The sequence below is a fragment of the Brassica napus genome, chromosome C2 (assembly GCF_020379485.1).
Source record: "Brassica napus cultivar Da-Ae chromosome C2, Da-Ae, whole genome shotgun sequence".
NCBI lineage: Eukaryota > Viridiplantae > Streptophyta > Magnoliopsida > Brassicales > Brassicaceae > Brassica > Brassica napus.
This window is the reverse complement of record NC_063445.1, coordinates 12,233,561-12,256,769: the sequence shown is the minus strand read 5'-3', so window position 1 is coordinate 12,256,769 and position 23,209 is coordinate 12,233,561. Positions and strand designations below refer to the sequence as shown.

The 23,209-nt window shown below is 38.7% G+C and overlaps 2 protein-coding genes across 2 annotated transcripts; one reads left to right on the top strand and one right to left on the bottom strand.

Moving 5' to 3' along the window:
• Positions 1-325: 325 nt before the first annotated feature.
• On the top strand, positions 326-3,758 carry LOC106367536 (spermine synthase-like). Its single transcript, XM_013807327.3, has 11 exons — positions 326-573; positions 1,107-1,322; positions 1,413-1,457; positions 1,584-1,660; positions 1,754-1,876; positions 2,526-2,630; positions 2,730-2,802; positions 2,895-2,966; positions 3,052-3,244; positions 3,331-3,460; positions 3,540-3,758. Exons 2-11 carry the CDS (start codon positions 1,145-1,147, stop codon positions 3,612-3,614), a joined length of 1,071 nt encoding a protein of 356 aa, XP_013662781.1. The 5' UTR covers positions 326-573; positions 1,107-1,144; the 3' UTR covers positions 3,615-3,758.
• On the bottom strand, positions 3,715-6,822 carry LOC106367535 (cyclic nucleotide-gated ion channel 1). The gene is made up of 7 exons (XM_013807326.3): positions 6,374-6,822; positions 5,706-6,261; positions 5,424-5,636; positions 5,070-5,356; positions 4,875-4,986; positions 4,552-4,788; positions 3,715-4,487 (listed from the first exon to the last, which is right to left on the bottom strand). The coding sequence occupies exons 1-7, from the start codon at positions 6,400-6,402 to the stop codon at positions 3,786-3,788; spliced, it is 2,136 nt and encodes a 711-aa protein (XP_013662780.2). The 5' UTR covers positions 6,403-6,822; the 3' UTR covers positions 3,715-3,785.
• Between the last annotated feature and the right edge of the window lie 16,387 nt (positions 6,823-23,209).

Sequence of the window (23,209 nt, the reverse complement as noted above, 5' to 3'; positions counted from 1 at the left end):
AATCTTTACTTTAAATGTTAATTTACTCTATATTACATTATAAACTTACCAATCAAGTGGAATATTATTTATTATCATTTACTCTTATCACGTATTTAAAGGAAAAAATATAATTTCTAAAGTAAAAGAGAGAAATGTAAGAAATGAAAATTGGAGGAAAAAATAAATTTGAGAAAATAGGGAAAAAGAAAAAAAAAATGTATTTATTCCCAACAAATCAGACACAACATGATTAGTCTCTTGAATTTTGGATTGTGTCACATCACCTTTGCTAAGATCAAACATGGTAGTATGGTACATGTTGAAAACACGTTATTTTAAATAATATTTTATATAAGAAACTGAAATATCAAAAAAAAAAAAATGTAGTTGTTTTTAAAAGTAAAGTCTGGCGTGGGGGTTCTTCTAGACAGACACAAATACGCAGAGAAAGGAGCGCCCGCCCTGAGAGAAGTGAGAAGAAACGCAAGATTAAAAGAGAGAACGAGACTTCTCTCGCTGTTTCTTCTTCTCAGATCACCTTTTAGCTCCCGATTCGTCTCTCTCTCATTCTTCTCCGCCGTTAACCACAAGGTATCATTCTCTCTCTCTCTCTCTCTCGCTGTCGTCAATCTGTTTTATTGGTTGATCTTGAATGATCTCGGAGGTTTTGATTGTTCCGATGAGAATGAAACTTTCTTACCGTGTTCTGTTGCGTCGAAAAGTTCTGTGTTTTGAGACGATTCTTGGTTCTACGAACCCTATTTTACTCTCTGATTGCGTTTTGGCTGGTTTCTCTAGAAAACTAGGTGCGAAAAGGCATCTTATTTCGCAATCTTCTTTTATATTTGGTTAGATTAGTTTCCTAAAGTGATATATTTCTATATTCGGACCAACCCTTGTCAGTAAAGTGATCAACTTTCCAGTTTGTAAATATTCGTTAATTAATGCTAAATCTATTCTTCCTCTTCTTTAAATCCTGGTTCCTAGGGTAAGCCTTTAGCTTTGAAAACATTTGCTGGTTCTAATTCGAACGCTGTTAGTTTCAAGTCTTGATTTTGCTTTTGTGACCTTTAATTAAGTGATGTGTGTCCTCATGTTTGATTTTTTTTTGTTTGTGTGTGCAGTGTACAGAGGCTGGAGCTGGGGAAGAAAAGGATTGTCTATGGAGGGAGACGGCGCAAAAGGTTTGGCATGCCAGAAGACTTTGGATGGGAAGGCGAGTAACGGGAATAAGGCTGTTCCTTCTTGTTGCCTCAAGGCCATGTCTTGCTTACCTGAGGAAGATGCTAAATGCCACTCCACTGTTGTTTCTGGATGGTTCTCCGAGCACTCTCGCTCCGGTACTTTTTTTTTTCTACTTGTCAAGCTTCTCTATTTATTCAGAACATTTGTCTTATTTTTGCTTTTTTTTTGTTCTTAATTGAATGCAGGGAAAAAAGGCGAAGCCGTCTATTTCAACAACCCTATGTGGCCAGGTAGGTCACTTGTTGATAGCTTGTTTTTGTTGCTTTTCAGTATCTTAATACTACCTTATGCTTGTCTGTGTATGAGGTTCTACTAGGTTATGTGCTATGCAATGCTGTTTTGTGTGTTGATTGCAGGTGAAGCACACTCACTGAAAGTTGAGAAAGTTCTGTTCAAGGACAAGTCAGACTATCAGGAAGTCCTAGTGTTTGAGGTTAGAAATATAGCTTATTTCGTTAGACTTGCGTATTTTGTAATGCTTATGGTTTAGGAGGATGACCTCATTTTTTTGTTCTTGGTTTTGCAGTCAGCTACCTACGGGAAAGTGCTTGTTCTAGATGGTATTGTACAGCTGACTGAAAAAGATGAATTTGCATATCAGGAGATGATAGCCCATCTTCCTTTATGTTCCACACCTTCACCTAAAAATGTAATTTCTCTCACCTTAAAAGTTTTGTCTCTCTGGTTGCCTATAGCTCCTTCAAGTGATCAAAGTAAAATTATGTATAGTTTGTGATGATTGAGGCACAATGTGCTTACCTGTTTTCAGTTCGTGTGTTCCTATTAGATCTCATGAGATATATCTTCTCGCCAATGTTGACTGTTGAAACATTGATTCAGCTCAACATTGATGGCATGTCAAGCATATACGATTTTGATACTTTTTGGTCTTTTTTAGTGGAGGTTATTGGTTGGTGTATTTTGATGGATTTGAAAATCCAAACTAAATCTAGTGTTATTGGTTCTGTGATTTTAAAATACGTATTGAAATCATGTGTTATTCGTTTAATGATTCATAAATTCTAATTCAAATCAAGTATTATTCAATCATACGGATTTACTAATAGATTTGATTTCATAATGTATTTGAATGGATTTGCATGGATTTCTTTGTTAAAAATACAAAGACCCAAATCCAAGGGAAAACCTCCGGATTTGTAAATACTAATCCGAGAGAATTTGAAAATTTGTATATTTTACTTGGATTTATAAATACTGTATGGATTTCTAAATCAATCAAAATATATAAACCAATAACACCTTAGGCTAGATTTTGGCTGTATAAATATATTTTGTAGGTTCTGGTTGTTGGTGGAGGTGATGGTGGTGTTCTCAGGGAGATATCTCGCCATAGCTCTGTTGAGGTTATTGACATCTGTGAGATAGACAAGATGGTTATTGATGTAAGTATAATGGTCTTGTTGTGATCATATAATAAATATGAACACTTTTAGGTTTGTGCTCTATATCTCAGAAAACATGTGATTGCTTTGATCTTGTAGGTGTCTAAGAAGTTCTTTCCCGAGTTAGCGGTTGGATTTGAAGATCCTCGTGTTCAACTTCACATTGGTGATGGTAATCAAAGCATTCTTCAACTCCTTCCCAGTTTCCAAATCTATCTGAAATTTTCACTGTGTTGATAATTGGATATCACTTTCTTTTGGCAGCTGTTGAGTTCCTTCGCAAGTCCCCTGCAGGGAAGTATGATGCCATTATTGTCGATTCTTCAGATCCTGTTGGTATGATTCGCTTTGGATAAGAACTTGTTGCAGATGCAAAACTCTTGACGCTTTTGTTTTACCTATATAATAATAATAATCTCAGGTCCTGCTCTGGCGCTTGTTGAGAAGCCTTTCTTTGAAACTCTAGCTAGAGCGTTGAAGCCTGGAGGAGTTCTTTGCAACATGGCGGAAAGTATGTGGCTCCACACTCATCTCATTGAAGACATGATCTCCATTTGCCGCCAGACATTCAAAAACGTTCAGTACGCGTGGAGCAGCGTCCCAACTTATCCAAGGTAACTTTAACTCATACTTTTCTTCTAATCACATTTTCCTGGTCTCGTCTTACTAATGAAGTGAAGCCAACATCTTTGTACTGTAGCGGCGTGATTGGTTTTGTCTTGTGCTCTACCGAAGGACCTGATGTTGATTTCAAGAACCCTATCAACCCTATTGAGAAGCTAGACGGTGCCATGACCTATATACGAGAAATGAAGTTTTATAACTCTGATGTAAGTTCTTTAACACAACTTTGACTTCTGTAGATTCTCACTTGAACAAGATTCTAATCTCTCTTCCTTTCCAAAACAGATGCACAGAGCAGCTTTTGCATTGCCTACATTCCTCAGGAGAGAAGTGGCTTCACTTCTCGCTTCTTCTTCTTGACGTCTGTTTGACTTTTAACGGCTTTCCTATAAAAACTCTAAAAAGACGAATGAATAATGAGTGTCATAGGAGGCTTTGTATCTCTTACTAAGCTCACTCCTTTACATTAAAAAACTTCTATTTTCATATATTATCTTTCATGAATCGTTTTGGGTGTTTTCATAAGTCAAATCATATACAGTAATCATCACTATTGAAATCTGGTTCTGCTGGTTTCTGAAGCAGCATTCGTTCCGGCATCCTCGGCTTCCTTACCGACCCGCTCCTGCGTATAGTCCTTAAGATATTAGCAGCAAACCGCGACGCATACATGGTGGCGCCGAGGCTCGGGGAGCTTCCACAAGCTTCCTTAGCCAAAGCGTCCTGCAACCGATTCTCTTCCTCTTTAAGAGACTCTTCCAGCTTCTTCTTCACGTGTCTTCTCCACGCGGCTTGTATGAAGCAAGCCGCCCAAGTCCTCCACTGCTGCGAGTAGAACCTGAAAGTATGTCTCAGCTGTTTGCTGTGAAGCCGTCTGAACTGAGAAGCAACGAACTTGAGGTCATCAGCTTTAAGCGCGAAAGCTTCGACCTCCACTAGAGCTCGAACGGTTCTCGTTGAGATTGGGAGGTTTGAGGATGTGTGTGGGTCTAAGGCCCATGTTAGAAGCTCCTCGCCGCAGAAATCGCCGGCTCCGAGGTGCTCTGAGTTGAAGAAGCCTGTTCTTCCACCGTTTGTTGTCATCGTTAGAAGCTTCCCGCGCATTATGAAGAGCATCTCGTCTACGGGGTCTCCTTCTCTTACGATGTAGCTTTCCTCTGTGTACAGCACTGGTTGCAAACGGTCGCATAGAGCATCGAGAAGCTGCTCGTCCATTTTCTCGAACATCGGGACCTGAAACCGATGAAGACATGAGTTGACACTGAGAAAAAAAGAGAGGAGATGAGTTGTGTTTTACCCTCATGAGAAGGGCGAGACAGAGATGGCGTTTGATGTCACGTCTAAGGTCTTTAGGGAGATTACTAAGAAGATTCTCTTCGTCAACGCCTCTAGTCTCTTGCCACTTGTACTGCTCGTATCTCCTGATTCTTTTTCTCAGACTCTCAGGGAGCAAACGGTGAGCCATCCACTGCTCAGCGTCTCTTCTCTTGACTCTCATCTCCTCCAACCTCGTGGTTGTTGATTGCAGATACGTCTGCACGTTTTAGTTTACTTGCACCAATAAGCAATTGATTTTGCAAACAATGTAAGCACACATAAGATGAAACGAACGAGACTAACCTGCATGTTACCAATCAAGAAGGAGAACAAAACCAGCCCTGAGATAGAAATGAAGACAGCAAAACAGATCTCCCATATGTACGTACTTGTTTTAAGGTTTTGACCGAGCGAACTGGATCAAGAAACACACACAAACAAAGATTCAAGAACTTGTTGCTGTCTTCTGTGCATATATATGATACAATCTCTCAGTACCTGAGGTTTTGAAGACCCCACCAGAAGCAGTAAAAGAACTTCTGAGGGAAATCTTGAGATTCCACTACACCAGACTGAAGAGCGTTAAGGAATATCCCAAAGTCGAAAAGCGTTGTGTTTGGCGTCTGAACCGGACAAGACGCATTGAGGAAAGCATTGCCTCCTGCAGCTTTATGGTCACAATACAGCGAAGTGATATCGCAGATATTCCTGTTTCTGTTGCACGCTTGTTTCCAACACACGGTTTCGCGCTCGATAGAGAACAAGTACCAAAAAGCACCAAACACCTGCAACAAAACTTACATGTTTATGCTCTGATCCTGAACAACGGGTTAGAAACGAAGTAGGACTCACATGACTAGCAAGCATGTAGAGGAAGAGATTGAAAGCAGCTCCCGCCCAAGCTGTCTCGGTTAGTATCCCTGAGGTTCTTGTAACTTCCTTGTAGAGCGGATAGATTCTGATAAACCTCGGTATGTACTGGAAGAAAACAATGAACTTCAACAGATTCTTCGTGTTCAAAGACCTTGAGCCTCTCATATGCGGAATAATAATCAAAATCACCACCTGAGGGAAAACGATCATTAGTGGCTTGGAGATACAAGTAGAAAGAACCAAATCAATCTCAATTCTCACCTGTGGAAGTGGAAGAACAGCGAGAATGTCAATAATGAAATGAGAAGACAAGTAACGCATAGCGATCTGCCTCGTATCCTCAACAAGAACACCTCTCCCAAAGACACGAGAAGAAGGAGCGATGAAGCCAGTACGGAACTGGAAAATGATGTGAATCACGTAGAAGACATCAGTGAAGGAGCGCAAGACGCTAGCGGTTATCTCCATCTTGTTATCAAGACCGAGACACTTCTTGGCGTCGTCGACCACGGGGACGTAGAAGAAGAGAGGGTCGAGAGAAACGGCGACGATGCAAGCCAAAACGAAGATCTTGTTCCATCTCTGAAGGAACGGTCCCTGCGGGTCGAGGATCTTGTGAGAAGAATCGATCCCTTTGGATACGGCTTCTTTGAAAGAGTAGGACTTGTATGTTCTCCTGAACGTTTTGATCCTCGCCGAGCTTCTGTGGAACTTGTCGGAGATTGAGCTTATCGTTCTCCGGAAGATTCCGTTTGGTGGCTCGTTTCTCCCGGAGTATTCGACGTCGGAGGTCTTGTCGGACGTCCAGTCCTGAAACCTGATCCAAACAAGTGAAGAAACAAATCGATTTTTTTAATGTTTCGAGAATTAGAATTTTCGAGGAGACAGATGTAAAGAAGTGAAGTGGGTTTTGGTTTGGGAACACTTACCTCACAAACTTCTCCTGTCGGAAATTCATTTGTCGGAGAATAAATACTTCAAATCGTAGAGATTGCACCTTCTTATGAAGACAACAGCGAGTACCTTCTTCTTCTTTGTCAAATTTCAAAACTTTTTTGAGTAAATTTCGAAGTAGAAATCAGACAGAACACGGACAAGTGTTTTGTTTCCGCGAATCAAGTAGATTCGAGGACAACAAGAACTATAAAAAAGGGAGAAAAAAAATCACTGTTTGAACCCAACAACCAAAAAAAAAAAGGGTCGAATCTTTGTTTTGTTTTTCCTCGGAAAGAGCGAGAAAGACAAAGATTGAAGAAGAGAAAAAACGAACCCAGAAACAAAAGGAGAGAGAGAAAGAGTGATGATAATGGAGATGGAAGAAGAAGATATTGAATGATGAAAGCGAAGCCTTTTTCGGAAGACAGAGAGGACGCGAGGAGTTTCCACGAAAGTCACAGACTTTCCTGAATTTTAATAATTTTTCCTTTTTTTTTGTTGCTAATTTCTAATATTTTTCACTGTTTTTGTGAGTTTTTTTTCAAGTCATCCTAAAAAGACAGTTATGCTCTCTGCAACTCCTTTGATATTTTAAAGATCTGGAACCAAACCTGCACAACTAACTTATATGAGTGACTGTGAATTTTAGTAAGAAATCCAATTTTAAACTTAGTTTTAATTGATAACTGTATTTTGAATTGTGTAATAATTAAAATTATAGTAGAAGAATATGTTGAAAGATTTATCTCTACACCAATATACAGTATGTTTTCTTTGCTAACTAATATGTCATATATTTATGTATATTTTCTAGTTAATGCGTTTTGATTGCTTACATTTTCCTATTTTCCATATATAAAAATGTATATGTTGTTTAGTTATGGTATTAAAAAAAAACTTATGAATGTAATCTCCCAGATAATTAGGATATAATGAAGATTTGTTATTCTAATATTCTTTGTAAGGTGGACATTCCTAAAGATTTTTGTTATGTTCCGGTTATTTGGATTTAGATTTTAATTTATTTTCTACAACAATATATTTCACCTGTAACTACTTTCTTGTATTACTTTGGTTTGGTTTGGTTTGGTTTGATTTTAAATTGTTTGATGTGGTTTAGGTTTAGTTTTACACAAAATATAATAAAAGTATAACTAATTAATATTATATGTAGTGTATAATTCTATATACTATAAATTAAAAATATATTTAATGAATTTTGGTTGATCTGGTTTATCTTTTATTCGTTGATTCAGTATAAAGGTTTATATTATATTGGAAATACATTATAATTCGGCTTGGATTCCAAAATTTTGGTTTAGATTCGATTTGATTTTTTACCCAGTTCTATAATAATAATAGAATATAAACAAATTTGTTAGATCTTTTTCTGTATGATCATCTACTATAGTCTGACTATAGACATTTATCTTTTGAACAAAAGCTTACTAGAAACATATTTTAATGTATGAATTTTCATCATTTTCTTCTCATTCGTGTATCAGAAACATATATATCCGCTGGGTTATGAAAACCCCACTTGATTGAAAATTTCTTGATATTTCAGCAGGTATGAAGCAAATTTAATCGAAGCAAATTTATCACTTAATTAGGAGCTTAGCTTGCATACATGTTAATCATGCATGAATGCACTTTTTAATTAAATTTCAAGGTAGGCTAGGTTTGATCATGTTTATTGCTTAATCTAAAGTAAACGAATTATATGTAGTAGAGATTTAAATCCTCAAACATATTTTATCCCGGAAATGAAAGCTAATTTAAAGTTCAGGACGGATCATATTAGTTTTCTACAATTTTGGAAATACCTAAATGAATGTCAAGCTGTAACTTTCCATCTGGAATGATCACAATCGTTGGTTATACACGAGCATTCACTGCTACGTTCACCTGAAAAACAACTTTCAAATGCATATAAATGGTCTTTCAAACAGAGAGGCGTATAATGGCCATATCAAGTTTTTAACATTTATTATCTTAGCCAAAAATGAATAAATAACGTATTATTATCAGTTTTCAAACTTGTGATAGATATTTAAAAATGAATTATTAGCAGGAAAAGAAATCTAAAACAACAACAAACAACTTCAGAAGATGCAAAAAAACTTCAGAAGATGCAATAACCAAAGACAAAGGCAATGCAAAGTAGACTAAAGCAAAACAAAATTCAAAACTAGAAGACTAAAAAGAAGCAGCTATGTCAGAGTAAAATTCAGCTCACCATAGGAGGTCTTCAATTAAGAAATTGGCTTGCTGAAAATCCGGTTAAAAAATATTAGACTTCAACACATACGAACCTGAGAAAGAAACATCGACAGCCACAAACCCCGTTCAACATCGACAGAATTAACATTGCAGTTCCATACATCTAGCAAACATGGATTTGGAATAAAACAGCATTGAGATGAAACTGACATTTACGATCTTTACAAAATTTGCGGCTCTAATGGTTACTGTGCCATAAACATGTCACCGGTTACGATATGTAATTGTATTAGAAGGTTTGAGTCGAAGAATACGCATGCATAGGCGTTGGATCACCCTCGGGAATTCCCCTGAGGTTTTGTTATGGGAGAACATAAGATGTATGTGTAGACACTGAGATGCAAAGACATGAATATTTCAGAGTTTTCTTTTTTTTTTGTGAAAAATATATTTTAGAGTTTGTCTTGAGTCAAATCACACATACGTTCGATATATTGAACATTAACCACATGTATATTAGTTTTTTTTATATATTTGAAAATCGGTGCTAAAAATAGGTAAAAAGTCTGAAATAATCAAATTAAGGTGATGGACTTTTACAGTAACAACAACATTCCTTCAAATAACCTTATAAAATGTGTCAAAAAACCTCATAAAATAGTTAGTAATCAGAAAATCAAAACATTAGTTTCAAAAAAAAAAAATTAAACATTTTGATCTTTTCTGAAATTAACATTGTAATTTTCTTTTTCTCCTAAATTTTCATTTGTTATTTTTCTGGCAAAGTATTTTATTTTATTTAAACTGTAAATGCCAGGCTTTTCTTTGTTTATTGACCATGAAAAAAAAAAATCAAAGGGATGATACAAGTTATTGCCCGTGAGTATGTGTCGAACCCACGTGATCTCCTCCTCTTTTTCTTCTCCTTTTACAACATTTCTTGCTCCACAATTTCAAACCGTTACGTGTTAAATAAATTTGTTTGACCACATCCAAAACGAAACACAGGAAAAAAGTTTAAGACAGCTAATTGATAGTATTTTAATTAAGTGACAGAGACCGTTGACTGTGTCGTGTCCCTTCTCGTACGGTTGTCTTATAATTCCCATTTCTCAGCCGTTGGATCCAGAGAGAAGTCTCAATGTTTTCTTTGTCATAGTTTATCAAATTATACAACAACGCACTTCATAATTCAAAATTCTGAAAACGAGGTCAACTCTTTTCTTAATTGATTATAAATTTATATAGACTAGTTGAGTATTAACATCGAGTTCAAAATTAGTAAGACCTTTGAATATGGACGATGAGTCAAGCTAAAAATCAGGTCAACTGTTATAGCATACTCCATCTGTTACATATTAAATATTATTTTAATATTTTCTTTGTTACATAAAAAATGACTTTCTATGATTTCAATGCAATTCATACTTATTTTTGCCTCATTATTAATTGTAAAATGCATTGATTTTATAAATAAATATATTTATCTAAAATAATATTAGTTAAATAGATAACACTAATGAGAACATAAATGTATTTTAATCAGTTTCTTAATATGTATGAAAAATGTGTAAGTGACATTTTTTTATGAAATAGAGGGAGTATGTAATTATTACAGTAAAAATACAGTTGCTTTAAAAGATATTTTTCTCCTCAATTGAGTACGCAACTTATATTCTTACTTTTAACCGTTTACTAGAAATATGTTTTAAGTGAAAAATACATATTTCTAAAACATATTTCTTATCTTTAACCATTTACTAGAAATGTGTTTAAACTAAAAACATATTTACCATTTACCTTTTTAAAAAATGTAAGTAAATTTTAACGGTAATTTTTTTTGACCGTAACTAATTAAAAAAAACCGGAAATCCTTTTGAAAATAAGCTCTTAACATCTATTCATTATTATTATTATTTTTAAAATTTAAATATTATATTAATATATAAAGACAACCCGAACCGGGAATCCATAAATAATACATTTTTGAATCAAACAAAACAACCGCTTCTACCCTAACCCCATGAGGTCCCCTTACACAAACCTAACGGTGTGGTTCGCTAAAGAAGCTAGAGTATATGCAGGATTATTTTCCGTTCTCAACCGAAGTAGGCATAGCTCGAGGAAGTGGAATTGATGTAGAAATACCCACATATCATAGTTTCCCAATCCTAAAAGTATGTACAATCATCTTAGCTTACCTTCCTACCGGAGTAGCTGGATCCTGATGACCATGGTCGGATAAAAAAATTCAGGGACCATAACATTTATCAAGAATGTTAGTAATTTATTTTAATGATTTGGATGACTATGTCCGTTGTCCAAAAAAACAGGAGGACTATGTTCATATATATAGCTAGCAAAAAATTTAAGGGTCAAAACCAATGTTTCACTGTGCTTGGTCCAAATCTGTCCCAGCTGATAACTTCATCAATCATGGAATCGACTTGTTCTCTGAAGCGCCAATCAACCAAACAAACGGGAGGAGACTCAAGGCCTACCATAAATAGCAATACCTGCAACATCCGACAAAAACAATTCACTCTCAGATTGAAAAACAATTTGGAAAAGAAGAACCATCAAGCACTCGAACATAACTGATTACTGCGTTTATACACACAACAATTAACTTAATGTGTATGCTAGCACAATCGAATGGTACATTGATGCAACACCTTAAGATCGAATCCACACAGATGTAGCGATCTATAACACTAAAAATACACAAACTTCCCTAATCTAAGAAAATAAGAAGAAGTTAGGATCCAAGAAATGTAAACGAACTTTGAAGAAGAGTACATGGGAATAAAATTTCTGGGTGACGAGTATCTCAACAATGGATCATAAAATAACATTAAAAATAAAACAAAATTAAAAACACACACACTTACAAAAAGATTTGTGTTACGTTTTGGATATTTTTGTTTATAAATAGGATAATTTTTGTATTTCCCAAACCACAATAGAAATATCATATGCTTATTATTTTTTTGTTAAATCTCATTTTTATACATATTAATAATAAACAATATTTTTATTATTCATTTGTTTTGAATAGGTTAATGTATAAATACTTCATTATTATTTGTTAATATTTCATTTATTGTATTGAAAATTATACTACAACTTATACATCAAAGATTTATCAGTTATCAGTTTTAGTAAAATGGTAACTTTTAAACTAAAGATTTTACTGCAATTTCATAAAACTACAGATTTTACCACATAATTCATTACTACAATTTACATCGAATTATAATACATATTCCAATTTAACCTTGATACTAGTGTCACCAATCAGAACCTTAATGCAAATGGGATTTGCTGAAGTACACAACTTACGTGATGGGTAATGAGATTCACGAGGTAAAGGGAAGAAAAGGCTTAGTGTCTATGAGTGTCTGTTAGAAACAAAAGCAGAGTGGACTATTGGAAACAAAACATCTGCAGTATGGGTTGTAGAAGAGCTAGAGGAAATTATTGGTCAAGTGGAGTTCCAAAAGTGGGAAGAAAGACAATGCAGAGTCGCAGACAACCCAAAAGCTTGGGGTGGGCAAAAAAACCAAACTGAACCAAACCAAACCGTGTTCTTTACATAATTCAATTGGTTCATGTTTTACCCAACCCTATTGGTTTGGTTTGGTTTTAAACCGAACCAAACCGATAATCCAATATATTTATCTATTAATAAATAATAGATATATATTTATATTAACATTGTGAAATTATTTAGTAATGGAGCGGAAGTACCGTTTTAGTAACCGATAACACGATGATCCTATTTAGTCTGAGAATGCCTAAGATCAAAGTCTTCTTGTGATCGTTGAGAACACCTTTGTTCTAGCCGATTGCAAGGATTCAAGAGATGTTGTAAAACAAAGCTCTAAGTTTTTATAAAATAATAATCAAAATTGTGACTCTTACAAATCAAGAGCTCACTATTTATACTAATAAGAAAAGACCTAAGTCCTTATCTAACCTTCTTTCCTAAAGTCTTTAATCATTATCTTTCTAAATATTTAAGAATACTAATGTTTATCTATAACAAGAATAAAAAGGAAACTATAAAACTAAAACCCTGATGGGGAAAGTCACACGGCGCAGCGGAAATACTAATGGTCGTGTTCCCCTGACCTTGTGCGAACCTGTGAGGAAAATACTTCGACGATGGCAAGATATCAAAGTTGCGATAACTAAATGAGACACACAATTTTTACGTGGAAAACCTCCTCGATGTGAGAAGGAAAAACCACGGGACCGTAGTCCACTCAAAAATCCACTATATAAATGGTATGAGTACAACCACGTCCTCCCTGTTCAACAGCATGAACAGAACAGAGAGTCTAGCTACAAATAGCTATCTCCAACACAAACAACAACAACAAGAGAGCAACACAAAGCTTCAAAACCGGCAGCAACCAAACGACCTCAGCTCACAAAGATTCCGGCTTCCAGAAACTAATCCAACCGTAAAAATCCAAGATAAACAAGTCTAAAATACCTCTGCCAAATTTCAGCTCAAGAAGAGAAGATCTCACCGTTGGATTTACCAAACACCCAAGACTGCTCTGCTGAAGAACTATGGCGACCAGCTTCAAGAAAACCCAGACAACAGAAGATCCAACCGTTGAAATTCAAATCTCTTCGGTGAACCTCTAACCCACTGACTGAAGAAGCTTCCCACAAAATATCAGCCCGATCAGGATCCGTTTGACCCTCCAAATCCAGTCTTGAAATCACCTTACGAGTTTTCTCCTTCTCTCTTCTTTCTCTCTTTTGTCTCTCTCTCTAAACTCTATTATTGTGAGTCTACAGTGCAAAGGGTCATGAGAATTATTATTATGTCTCATGCCCACTTGGTTCTCTCCATCTAGGAGGGACCCAACAAACTCCCCCTCCGACTAGATGGAAGAAACAGCCATTCCGGCTATCTCTCGGCATACCTCAAGCTTCCCCCTCGGTAATGACTCCATCATCATATCAGCTCCATTATCATCCGTATGAACTTTCTCAAGTTCCACTTCCTTTGAAGCAACCACATCACGTATCCAATGATACCTCCTCTGAATGTGTTTTGACTTCGAATGAAATGTAGAATTCTTCCCGAGACAAATAGCGCTTTGACTATCACAAAGCAACACATACTTTTCTTGCTTGAAACCGATCTCTTCACAGAAGTTCTTCATCCACAACAGCTCTTTACAAGCTTCAACTGCAGCAATGAACTCTGCCTCAGTGGTAGATAGTGCAACACACTTTTGCAACCTTGACTGCCATGCCACAGCTCCACCCGCAAATGTTACCAAGTAACCCGAAGTAGACTTGCTAGAATCAGCATCTCCAGACATGTCAGAATCAGTGAAACTGACCAGCAAAGGCTTCTTACTCCCAAATGTAATCTTCAAATCAGAAGTCCCTCGGAGATATCTCAAAATCAACTTCACAGCATTCCAATGTTCTCTTCCCGGATTGGAGAGAAACCTGCTGACAACTCCAACGGCGTAGGCTAAATCTGGTCTTGTACAGACCATGGCATACATCAAACTACCCACTGCAGAAGCATATGGAACCTTCGCCATATCTTCCTTCTCCGCATATGTCTTCGGACTTTGTTGACTGCTCAGTCTTAAGTGTGGAGCAAGAGGAGTACTCAACACTTTAGACTTGTCCATGTGAAACCGCTTAAGTACTTTTTCAATGTACTTCTCCTGAGATAAGTGAATCAGCTTCTCACCTCTATCTCGAATAATTCTCATACCAAGAATCTGTTTCGCTCGACCCATATCTTTCATGGCAAATGACTCATTGAGCTGCTCTTTCAACTCCTTAATTTTGTCCATGTTCCTGCCCACAATCAACATATCATCGACATACAGCAACAAGATGATAAAATCATCCTCACCGAACACCTTCACAAATACACAATGGTCTGAATCAGTCTCTGCATAACCATGCTCCCCCATAACAGACTTGAACTTCATGTACCACTGCCTTGGTGCTTGCTTCAATCCATAAAGGCTTTTCTTCAAGCGGCAAACCAAATTTTCTTTGCCCTTTTTCACATAGCCTTCCGGTTGGTCCATGTAGATCTCTTCCTCCAAATCACCATGAAGGAAAGCAGTCTTCACATCCATTTGCTCAACCTCTAGATCAAGGCTCGCTGCCAATCCAAGTACAACCCGAATGGATGACATCTTCACAACAGGAGAAAAGATTTCATCATAATCAATTCCCTTCTTTTGGCTGTAGCCTTTCACAACCAATCTAGCCTTGTGTCGAGGTGGCAAATTATCATCCTCATGCTTAATTCTGTACACCCACTTATTAAGCAGAGCCTTCTTGTCCTTAGGCAATTCCACCAACTCAAAAGTATGGTTCTCCTCAAAAGAATTCATCTCCTCATCCATGGCTCCAAACCACTTATCCTTGTGTTCATCCTCCAAAGCTTCATCATAGCTTTCAGGCTCTCCCCCATCAGTAAGTAATACATACTCACTAGGATCATACCTTGTCGACGGTTTAAGACCTCTCTCAGATCTTCTAACAATAGTGGGTTGGTTCTCAGCAGCTGGTGTCTCACCATGATCGTCACCATGATCACCACTACCATCTTCATGTGCGGGAGCATCTGCACTGGGTGTATTATCCTGAACTTCAACCTCAACCTCACCGTCAACCGATGTAGAAGGAGTAGCCTCTGTATCAATCAAACCCTCAAAAATCTGAGTTGGATTTTTGGACTTGTCAATGTCCTTAATCGTTTGATCTTCCATAAACACAACATCTCTGCTCCTTACGAGCTTCCTCTCAACGGGATCATAAAATCTGTACCCGAACTCATCATGACCATAACCGATGAACACACACTGCCGCGACTTCATCTCAAGCTTCGATCTATCAACCTTGGGAATATGAACAAATGCCTTACACCCAAAGACCCTCAAGTGACTGTAAGAAACATCCTTACCAGTCCAAACCCTCTCTGGAACATCACCATCCAATGGAGCACTTGGTGACAAATTCAGCACATGAACCACCGTGTTCAAAGCTTCTGCCCAGAAAGTCATCGATAAGCCTGACTGTGAGATCAAACATCTCATCCTCTCGACAATCGTTCGATTCATCCTTTCAGCCAACCCATTTAACTGTGGAGTATGAGGTGGCGTGAATTGATGCCTTATTCCATGCTCTTTGCAATAAGCATCAAATGGTCCAAGATACTCTCCACCATTATCACTGCGGATACACTTCAGCTTCTTCCCCGTTTGTCTCTCAACCAATGCCACAAAGTGCTTGAAATATCCCAGCACCTGATCCTTCGTCCTCATAGGAAATACCCACGACTTCCTTGAATGATCATCAATAAAAGTCACATAATATGATGCGCCACCAAGAGATCTTGTCTTCATTGGACCACACACATCTGAGTGTACCAAATCCAGTACCTCGGTTTCCTAGAAGGTGCGGAAGACTTGAAAGATACCCTGTGTTGTTTTCCCGCAAAGCAATGCGAACACTTCTGTAGGTGCAAACCAGAGATTCCTGGAATCACCTCATTCTTAGACAACACAACCATTCCCTTCTCACTCATGTGACCGAGTCTCTTATGCCATAACTCCATGGCATTATCATTCTCCACCGCATTAACAATATCTTTGGAGACCTTAGCCTGCATCCAATAGAAAGATGAAGACTTCTCACCTCGAGCCACAATCAAAGAACCGCGAGAGAGCTTCCATTTACCACCACCGTGCAAACTGAAATAACCCTCATCATCAAGTCTTCCCGTCGATATCAGATTCATCCTAATATCAGGAACATGCTTAACATCCTTAAGCACCAGCCTAGTACCAAGACTAGTCTCCAAGGAAACATCACCAATGCCAGCAACCTGAGCCATCGCATCATTCCCCATCTTCACAGAACCATAATTACCCGTAGTATAGGTAGAAAACAAATCCCGCTGTGATGTAGCATGAGTAGTAGCTCCACTGTCAATCACCCAACTGGTGTCCTGGCATGCGACATTAATGGCATCACCCTCAAGAAGAATGAGAAACTGAACTTCGGTGAGAGTCACCCGATCCACTTTTTCTTCTTGATTTCCTTGCTGCTTGTTTTTCAACTTCCAGCAATCCTTCTTCATGTGCCCTTTCTTATGACAGAAATAACACTCCATATTTGCAAATCTATTAGACTTGCTCCTGCTCCTGTTCTTGTCTCTCTTGGGATCTCTACTTGTACTTCTCCCCCTTGACTCAGTAACAAAGACATCTGAACGCGAACTGCTAGCATTCGACTGCCTTCTTGCTTCCTCATTAAGAACACTGTTCTTCACTGAATCCATCGAAATAACACCTTCCGACGCGGAGTTACAAAGAGACATCCTGAAAACCTCCCAAGAGTCCGGTAAAGTACCGAGAAGCCACAGACCGTGAATCTCATCATCAAACTTGATGCCCATATCAGACAACTTGTTGAGCAATCCCTGAAACACATTCAAGTGATCTGTCATCGGAGTCCCCTCCTGATACCTCAGCTCAATCAACTTCTTGATCATGTACATCTTGTTGTTTCCGGTCTTCCTAGCATATAACTGTTCCAACTTCTTCCACAAAGAACGAGCATCCGTCTCAGTCTCAATATGATGCAACACATTATCATCTACCCACTGCCTTATCAACCCACACACTTGGCGATGCTGCAGCTTCCACTCTTCATCCGTCTTCTTCTCAGGTTTCTGTTCCTCGAAGACTGGAACATGGAATTCCTTAACAAAGAGCAAATCCTCCATCTTGCCCTTCCATAGATGATAGTTAGCACCATTCAAGCTTATCATCCTGCTCATATTTTCCATCTTTCACACAAGCAAATAACAACCCAAAGTTATCAAAACCAAAGCTCTAAAACCAGAAGCTCTGATACCACTCTGATGGGGAAAGTCACACGGCGCAGCGGAAATACTAATGGTCGTGTTCCCCTGACCTTGTGCGAACCTGTGAGGAAAATACTTCGACGATGGCAAGATATCAAAGTTGCGATAACTAAATGAGACACACAATTTTTACGTGGAAAACCTCCTCGATGTGAGAAGGAAAAACCACGGGACCGTAGTCCACTCAAAAATCCACTATATAAATGGTATGAGTAAAACCACGTCCTCCCTGTTCAACAGCCTGAACAGAACAGAGAGTCTAGCTACAAATAGCTATCTCCAACACAAACAACAACAACAAAGAGCAACACAAAGCTTCAAAACCGGCAGCAACCAAACGACCTCAGCTCACAAAGATTCCGGCTTCCAGAAACTAATCCAACCGTACAAATCCAAGATAAACAAGTCGAAAATACCTCTGCCAAATTTTAGCTCAAGAAGAGAAGATCTCACCGTTGGATTTACCAAACACCCAAGACTGCTCTGCTGAAGAACTATGGCGACCAGCTTCAAGAAAACCCAGACAACAGAAGCTCCAACCGTTGAAATTCAAATCCCTTCGGTGAACCTCTAACCCACTGACTGAAGAAGCTTCCCACAAAATATCAGCCCGATCAGGATCCGTTTGACCCTCCAAATCCAGTCTTGAAATCACCTTACGAGTTTTCTCCTTCTCTCTTCTTTCTCTCTTTTGTCTCTCTCTCTAAACTCTATTATTGTGAGTCTACAGTGCAAAGGGTCATGAGAATTATTATTATGTCTCATGCCCACTTAGTTCTCTCCATCTAGGAGGGACCCAACAAACCCAATATAAATAGGATGCTTACGCTGCATCAGGTCCCTCCCCCTTTGAGAGATTCGTCCACGAATCCGGACTGTAACATTTCGCATCATCAGGCTCAAATTGAAACAAACGTATGACGTTAAAAACATTAGAACAGCAAGCATCAGGCGGAAGGAGCGTCAAGTAAACGTGAACTTCAAAATTTTCTTGAACCCCCAATGGTACTATCTTCCTCGCCGTTAGCTTATAATAAGAACCTTTAAACTCCATGGCCTGCGCACTATTTCTTGCGAAGTCCGGAGCAATCCCAAGAGCGAGTGGTCCACTCGACATTAAACCGTAAACAAGATCATCACGAAAGCACTCACAAAGCAACACGAAAGCAATCATGAAGCCACATAAACTGATATTCTCATGATGTACCACTTGAAATGTAGGAGATTGTTGAACACGAACCACCGGAACGTCCACATGTTCACTACCAGTGGCAACGAACTCAAGATTCATGAGATGCACAACGTCAAACTCACTTTTTAAAACTCCACGGGACAGATCATGTAAGGATGAGATGATAGGCCAAAGGTGAATGTACGAGTACACAGATTCGAAGGCCAAAGAACTCTGTGGTGGTCTCACAAAAGAAAACATTTTCCCTTCTATGATCACAAAGAGCGTGCTACCACAATAAATCAGGAAACGTCGAACATGATAAGCCATACGAAAGCTTTTCTTGACTTGCACCAGCTGCAGTTCCACACCTTGTATGGAATGTTCCATGAAAAACACTAAACCACACATATTCAATATGCTTCTGAAAGTGTGATCCCAACTGTCCACCGAAATGTCACAGTAGCATAGAACCTTGTCCATGATGACTAGGATCCAACAATAACCCTTTGGTGACACGTGAATTGGAGAAAAAGCAACAACACACATGAAACCTCGTACTTTCTGATTCAGCAAATGGAAAAGGTCCACCAAAGGACATCCAAAAGAGAAAACACCAAAATAAAGAATATATCTTTCAGCACCAGATACGGACCCAAACAAGGACTCGCCTGATACGCAAGCAACGTCACGCCAGCAAACAATTGTAGTGTCTTTATAGTTGGAATCCTCATGTAAATTTCCTGCATGTGATGAGGAGGACCAATGTAGAACATGAGCAAAACACCACTGGTATGAATGTAAGCGTGGATAAAAGAACCACACAAGTCTTGCACATCCATGCTGGTCATAAAAACCGATACATCTCTTTATGAGTAGCAATGTCCATAATCTGCCAAAGTTGCACTTCTCTCTGTCCACTGAACACCTCTGGTGAATGAAAAGAACAAAGACATGGTAGTGTGACATTGGGACACGCGACACAGAGAGAAAACAGAGCACGTCACTACACACTTTCAAAAATATACGCACAACAAATCGAGGAAGCACTAGCTCATGCCTAGCTCTGAAATTTTGACACTCTATCACAGCCAGCACTGTGATCTCTTTATGTTGCACATCCTTTGACTTTGTTTTCACAGTCTTCCTACGAGATGCATCATCAACTAATGGTGGTGGTAAAATCCAAATCCAAGCTTCCCAAATAATTGATGGTTGAAAGACCGCACAATGATATCTTGTTACTAAGATCGCCAACAATCGCATTTGTAGAGCGGATTGAATAGCAGCAACTCTCTTCAAAGAACCCGTGATATGCATTATCCAAGAAGAGGATACATGTAGAGAAACAACGGCATGAATGAAAACTAACGCCGCAGTCATTTTTAACACCACTACACTCGTACCGTAGAATGTAGAGCAACAAGATATAAGAACCCAACCGAGTGAGTCTGATTTTATATGCCACAAAGACAAGAGCTGTTCGTGATAAGCGGTAAGCATGTTCGCATCTAGTGTACGGCAAATCACACTGGCAATAGCATAATCCCTGGCCTCTTCCTCCACACTTGCAATATCGTCGGAGGGTGAGAAAGAAAAAGACTCGTCTGCACTGTCTTCTATTAACCACATATGTCCATGGTTTTTATCCATGCTCTCCAGCTTCACAATATCATGTGAATGCGAAAATTTAGCTTTCTTGTCAAGTTTGTTGGCGCCTACACCACAGCGTGACCTGGGAAACTGTATGGATTCTCTTTGTTGAACATATTCATTGCATTCATCTTGAACTCGAACTTCTTTCTTGGATGAACACAAGATTGCCTCCATTGAATCACTACAAGAAAACATCGGTATTCTGACGGACATTCCGACGGAAAATGAAATCCTCGGAATATCCCGAGGAATTTCCGAGGATATTCTGAGGAAACACAAAATTTGGTTTCCTCGGAATATACCGACGGAATTCCGAGGAAATGTTAATCCGTCGGAATATTCTTATGGAATATCGAGGAAAAATGTATTCCTCGGAAAAAACCGATGAATTCCGAGGATATATTATAGCCGTTAGAGAGCCGTTGGGGGATTTTAAAAATTCCGAGGAAATTCCGACGAACTAGCCGTTTCCGTCGGAATTCCGTCGGAATTTCCTCGGTCTATTGGCAGGATTTCAACTATAAATACAAGCTCCCCTCTTCCTCTTCATTCACTCCATATCTTCATCTTCCATCTTACTCTCTTTACACACGAATTTGATTCATAAAAAAACATGTCTTCTTCAAATTATTTTCGTTCTTGGATCGATTGACCTCATTTGGATCCGAACACGAGATTGCTTACGGAAGAATACCAACGAGGTATAACCGAATTCATGGGGTTAGTTCATCGACAACCGGAAGCAAAAACAGGTATGTTAAGATGTCCTTGCTCTAATTGTAAAAATAGAAAGGTTATTAAAGAGTGGGATATTTGGACTCATCTATATTTGAGTGGGTTTACACGAAGTTACAAAATTTGGTATCATCATGGGGAAACTGATTATGAACATGGTAGTACTAGCGAACCTCAGCCAGCACTTAGATTAGAAGAACCAATTAGAACGGATGTAGATTATGGTGTAGGTACTGAGCAGATGGTAAATGATCATTTTAGAGGGGAAGATTTACCCAATGCACAAGCTAGGAGATTTTATGATATGTTGGCTGCTGGAAAGCAACCATTGTACGAAGGTTGCAGAGATGGTCATTCAGCTTTATCATCTGCTACAAGATTGATGGGCATTAAAACAGATTATAATTTGGCTGAAAACTGTGTGGATGCGATTACTGATTTTGTAAAAGGTATTCTACCCGAGGATAATGTAGCTCCTGGTTCACACTACGAGGTTCAGAAACTCGTAGCTGGTCTTGGTTTATCGTATCAGGTAATAGATATATGGAGCGACAACTGCATGATTTATTGGAGGGCGGATGAACAGCGGGTTACATGCAAATTTTGTGGAAAGCCTCGTTATAAAGATACGAGTGGAAGAGTTCCAGTGCCATATAAAAGGATGTGGTATTTGCCTTTGACGGAAAGGTTGCAGAGGTTGTATATGTCTGAACGCACAACACAACCAATGAGATGGCATGCGGAGCACTCAACAGATGGTGGGATCAGACATCCTTCAGATGCAAAAGTGTGGAAGCATTTCCAATCAAAGTATCCCGACTTTGCGTATGAGAGAAGAAATGTCTACCTTGGATTATGTACTGATGGTTTCAGCCCGTTTGGCAAGAGTGGAAGACAATATTCTCTATGGCCAGTCATTCTTTCACCATACAACCTACCCCCAAACTTGTGCTTGCGACGAGAGTTTTTGTTTCTCTTGATTCTCGTTCCTGGACCAGAGCATCCTAAGAGATCACTTGATGTGTTTCTTCAGCCACTAATATATGAGTTGCAACAACTATGGGCTCAAGGTGCCGAAACATACGATGTTTCGTGTAAAGAAAACTTTCAAATGCGGGCAGTACTAATGTGGACAATAAGTGATTTTCCAGCATATGGTATGTTATCTGGATGGACAACGCATGAAAGGCTATCATGTCCATATTGTCAAGATAACACTGATGCTTTCCAACTAAAACACGGAAGGAAAACGTGTTGGTTTGACTGTCACAGGAGATTCCTACCACCTGATCATCCATATCGTAGGAGTAGGAATTTGTTTACGAAGAACAAGAGGGTGTTTGACAGTCCACCTCCGGAAATTTGTGGGAAAGATTTGAAGACACAACTAAGAGATTTTGGTGCAGAAAGGACGCCAGACGTCGGTGGACATGAGCGTTTTCCGGTAGATGCTGTTGGAGACCTACATAACTGGCACAAAAAAAATATTTTCTGAGATCTGCCATACTGGGAGGATCATCTGCTAAGGCATAATTTAGATGTCATGCATATTGAGAAGAACTTTTTTGACAATCTCATGAACACGATCCTTAATGTTCAAGGTAAAACAAAAGATAATTTGAAGTCAAGACTGGATTTAGTCGATATATGTGCTCGTTCAGAACTTCATGTTGATGAGAATGGTAGGGCTCCTTTTCCCATATACCGACTTGATGCAGAGGGAAAAGATGCGTTCTTTGATTGGATTTCAAACGATGTGGAATTTCCAAACGGTTACGCATCTAATTTGCGTAACTGTATCGACAGAAAAGAATGAAAGTTTACTGGCTTGAAAAGCCACGATTGCCATGTAATGATGCAGCGCCTCCTTCCGTTTGCCTTCAAGGAACTATTACCATTAAATGTTCATGAAGCAATTGCAGGGATAAGTGGTTTCTTCCGCGATTTATGCACGAGATCAGTGACTCTTGAAGGTATTGAAAATTTGAAGACTAACATAGCCGTGATTCAGTGCAACCTTGAGAAGATATTTCCTCCCTCATTTTTTGATGTTATGGAGCATCTTGTTATTCACCTGGCAAGAGAATTGGAACTTGGTGGTCCTGTGCA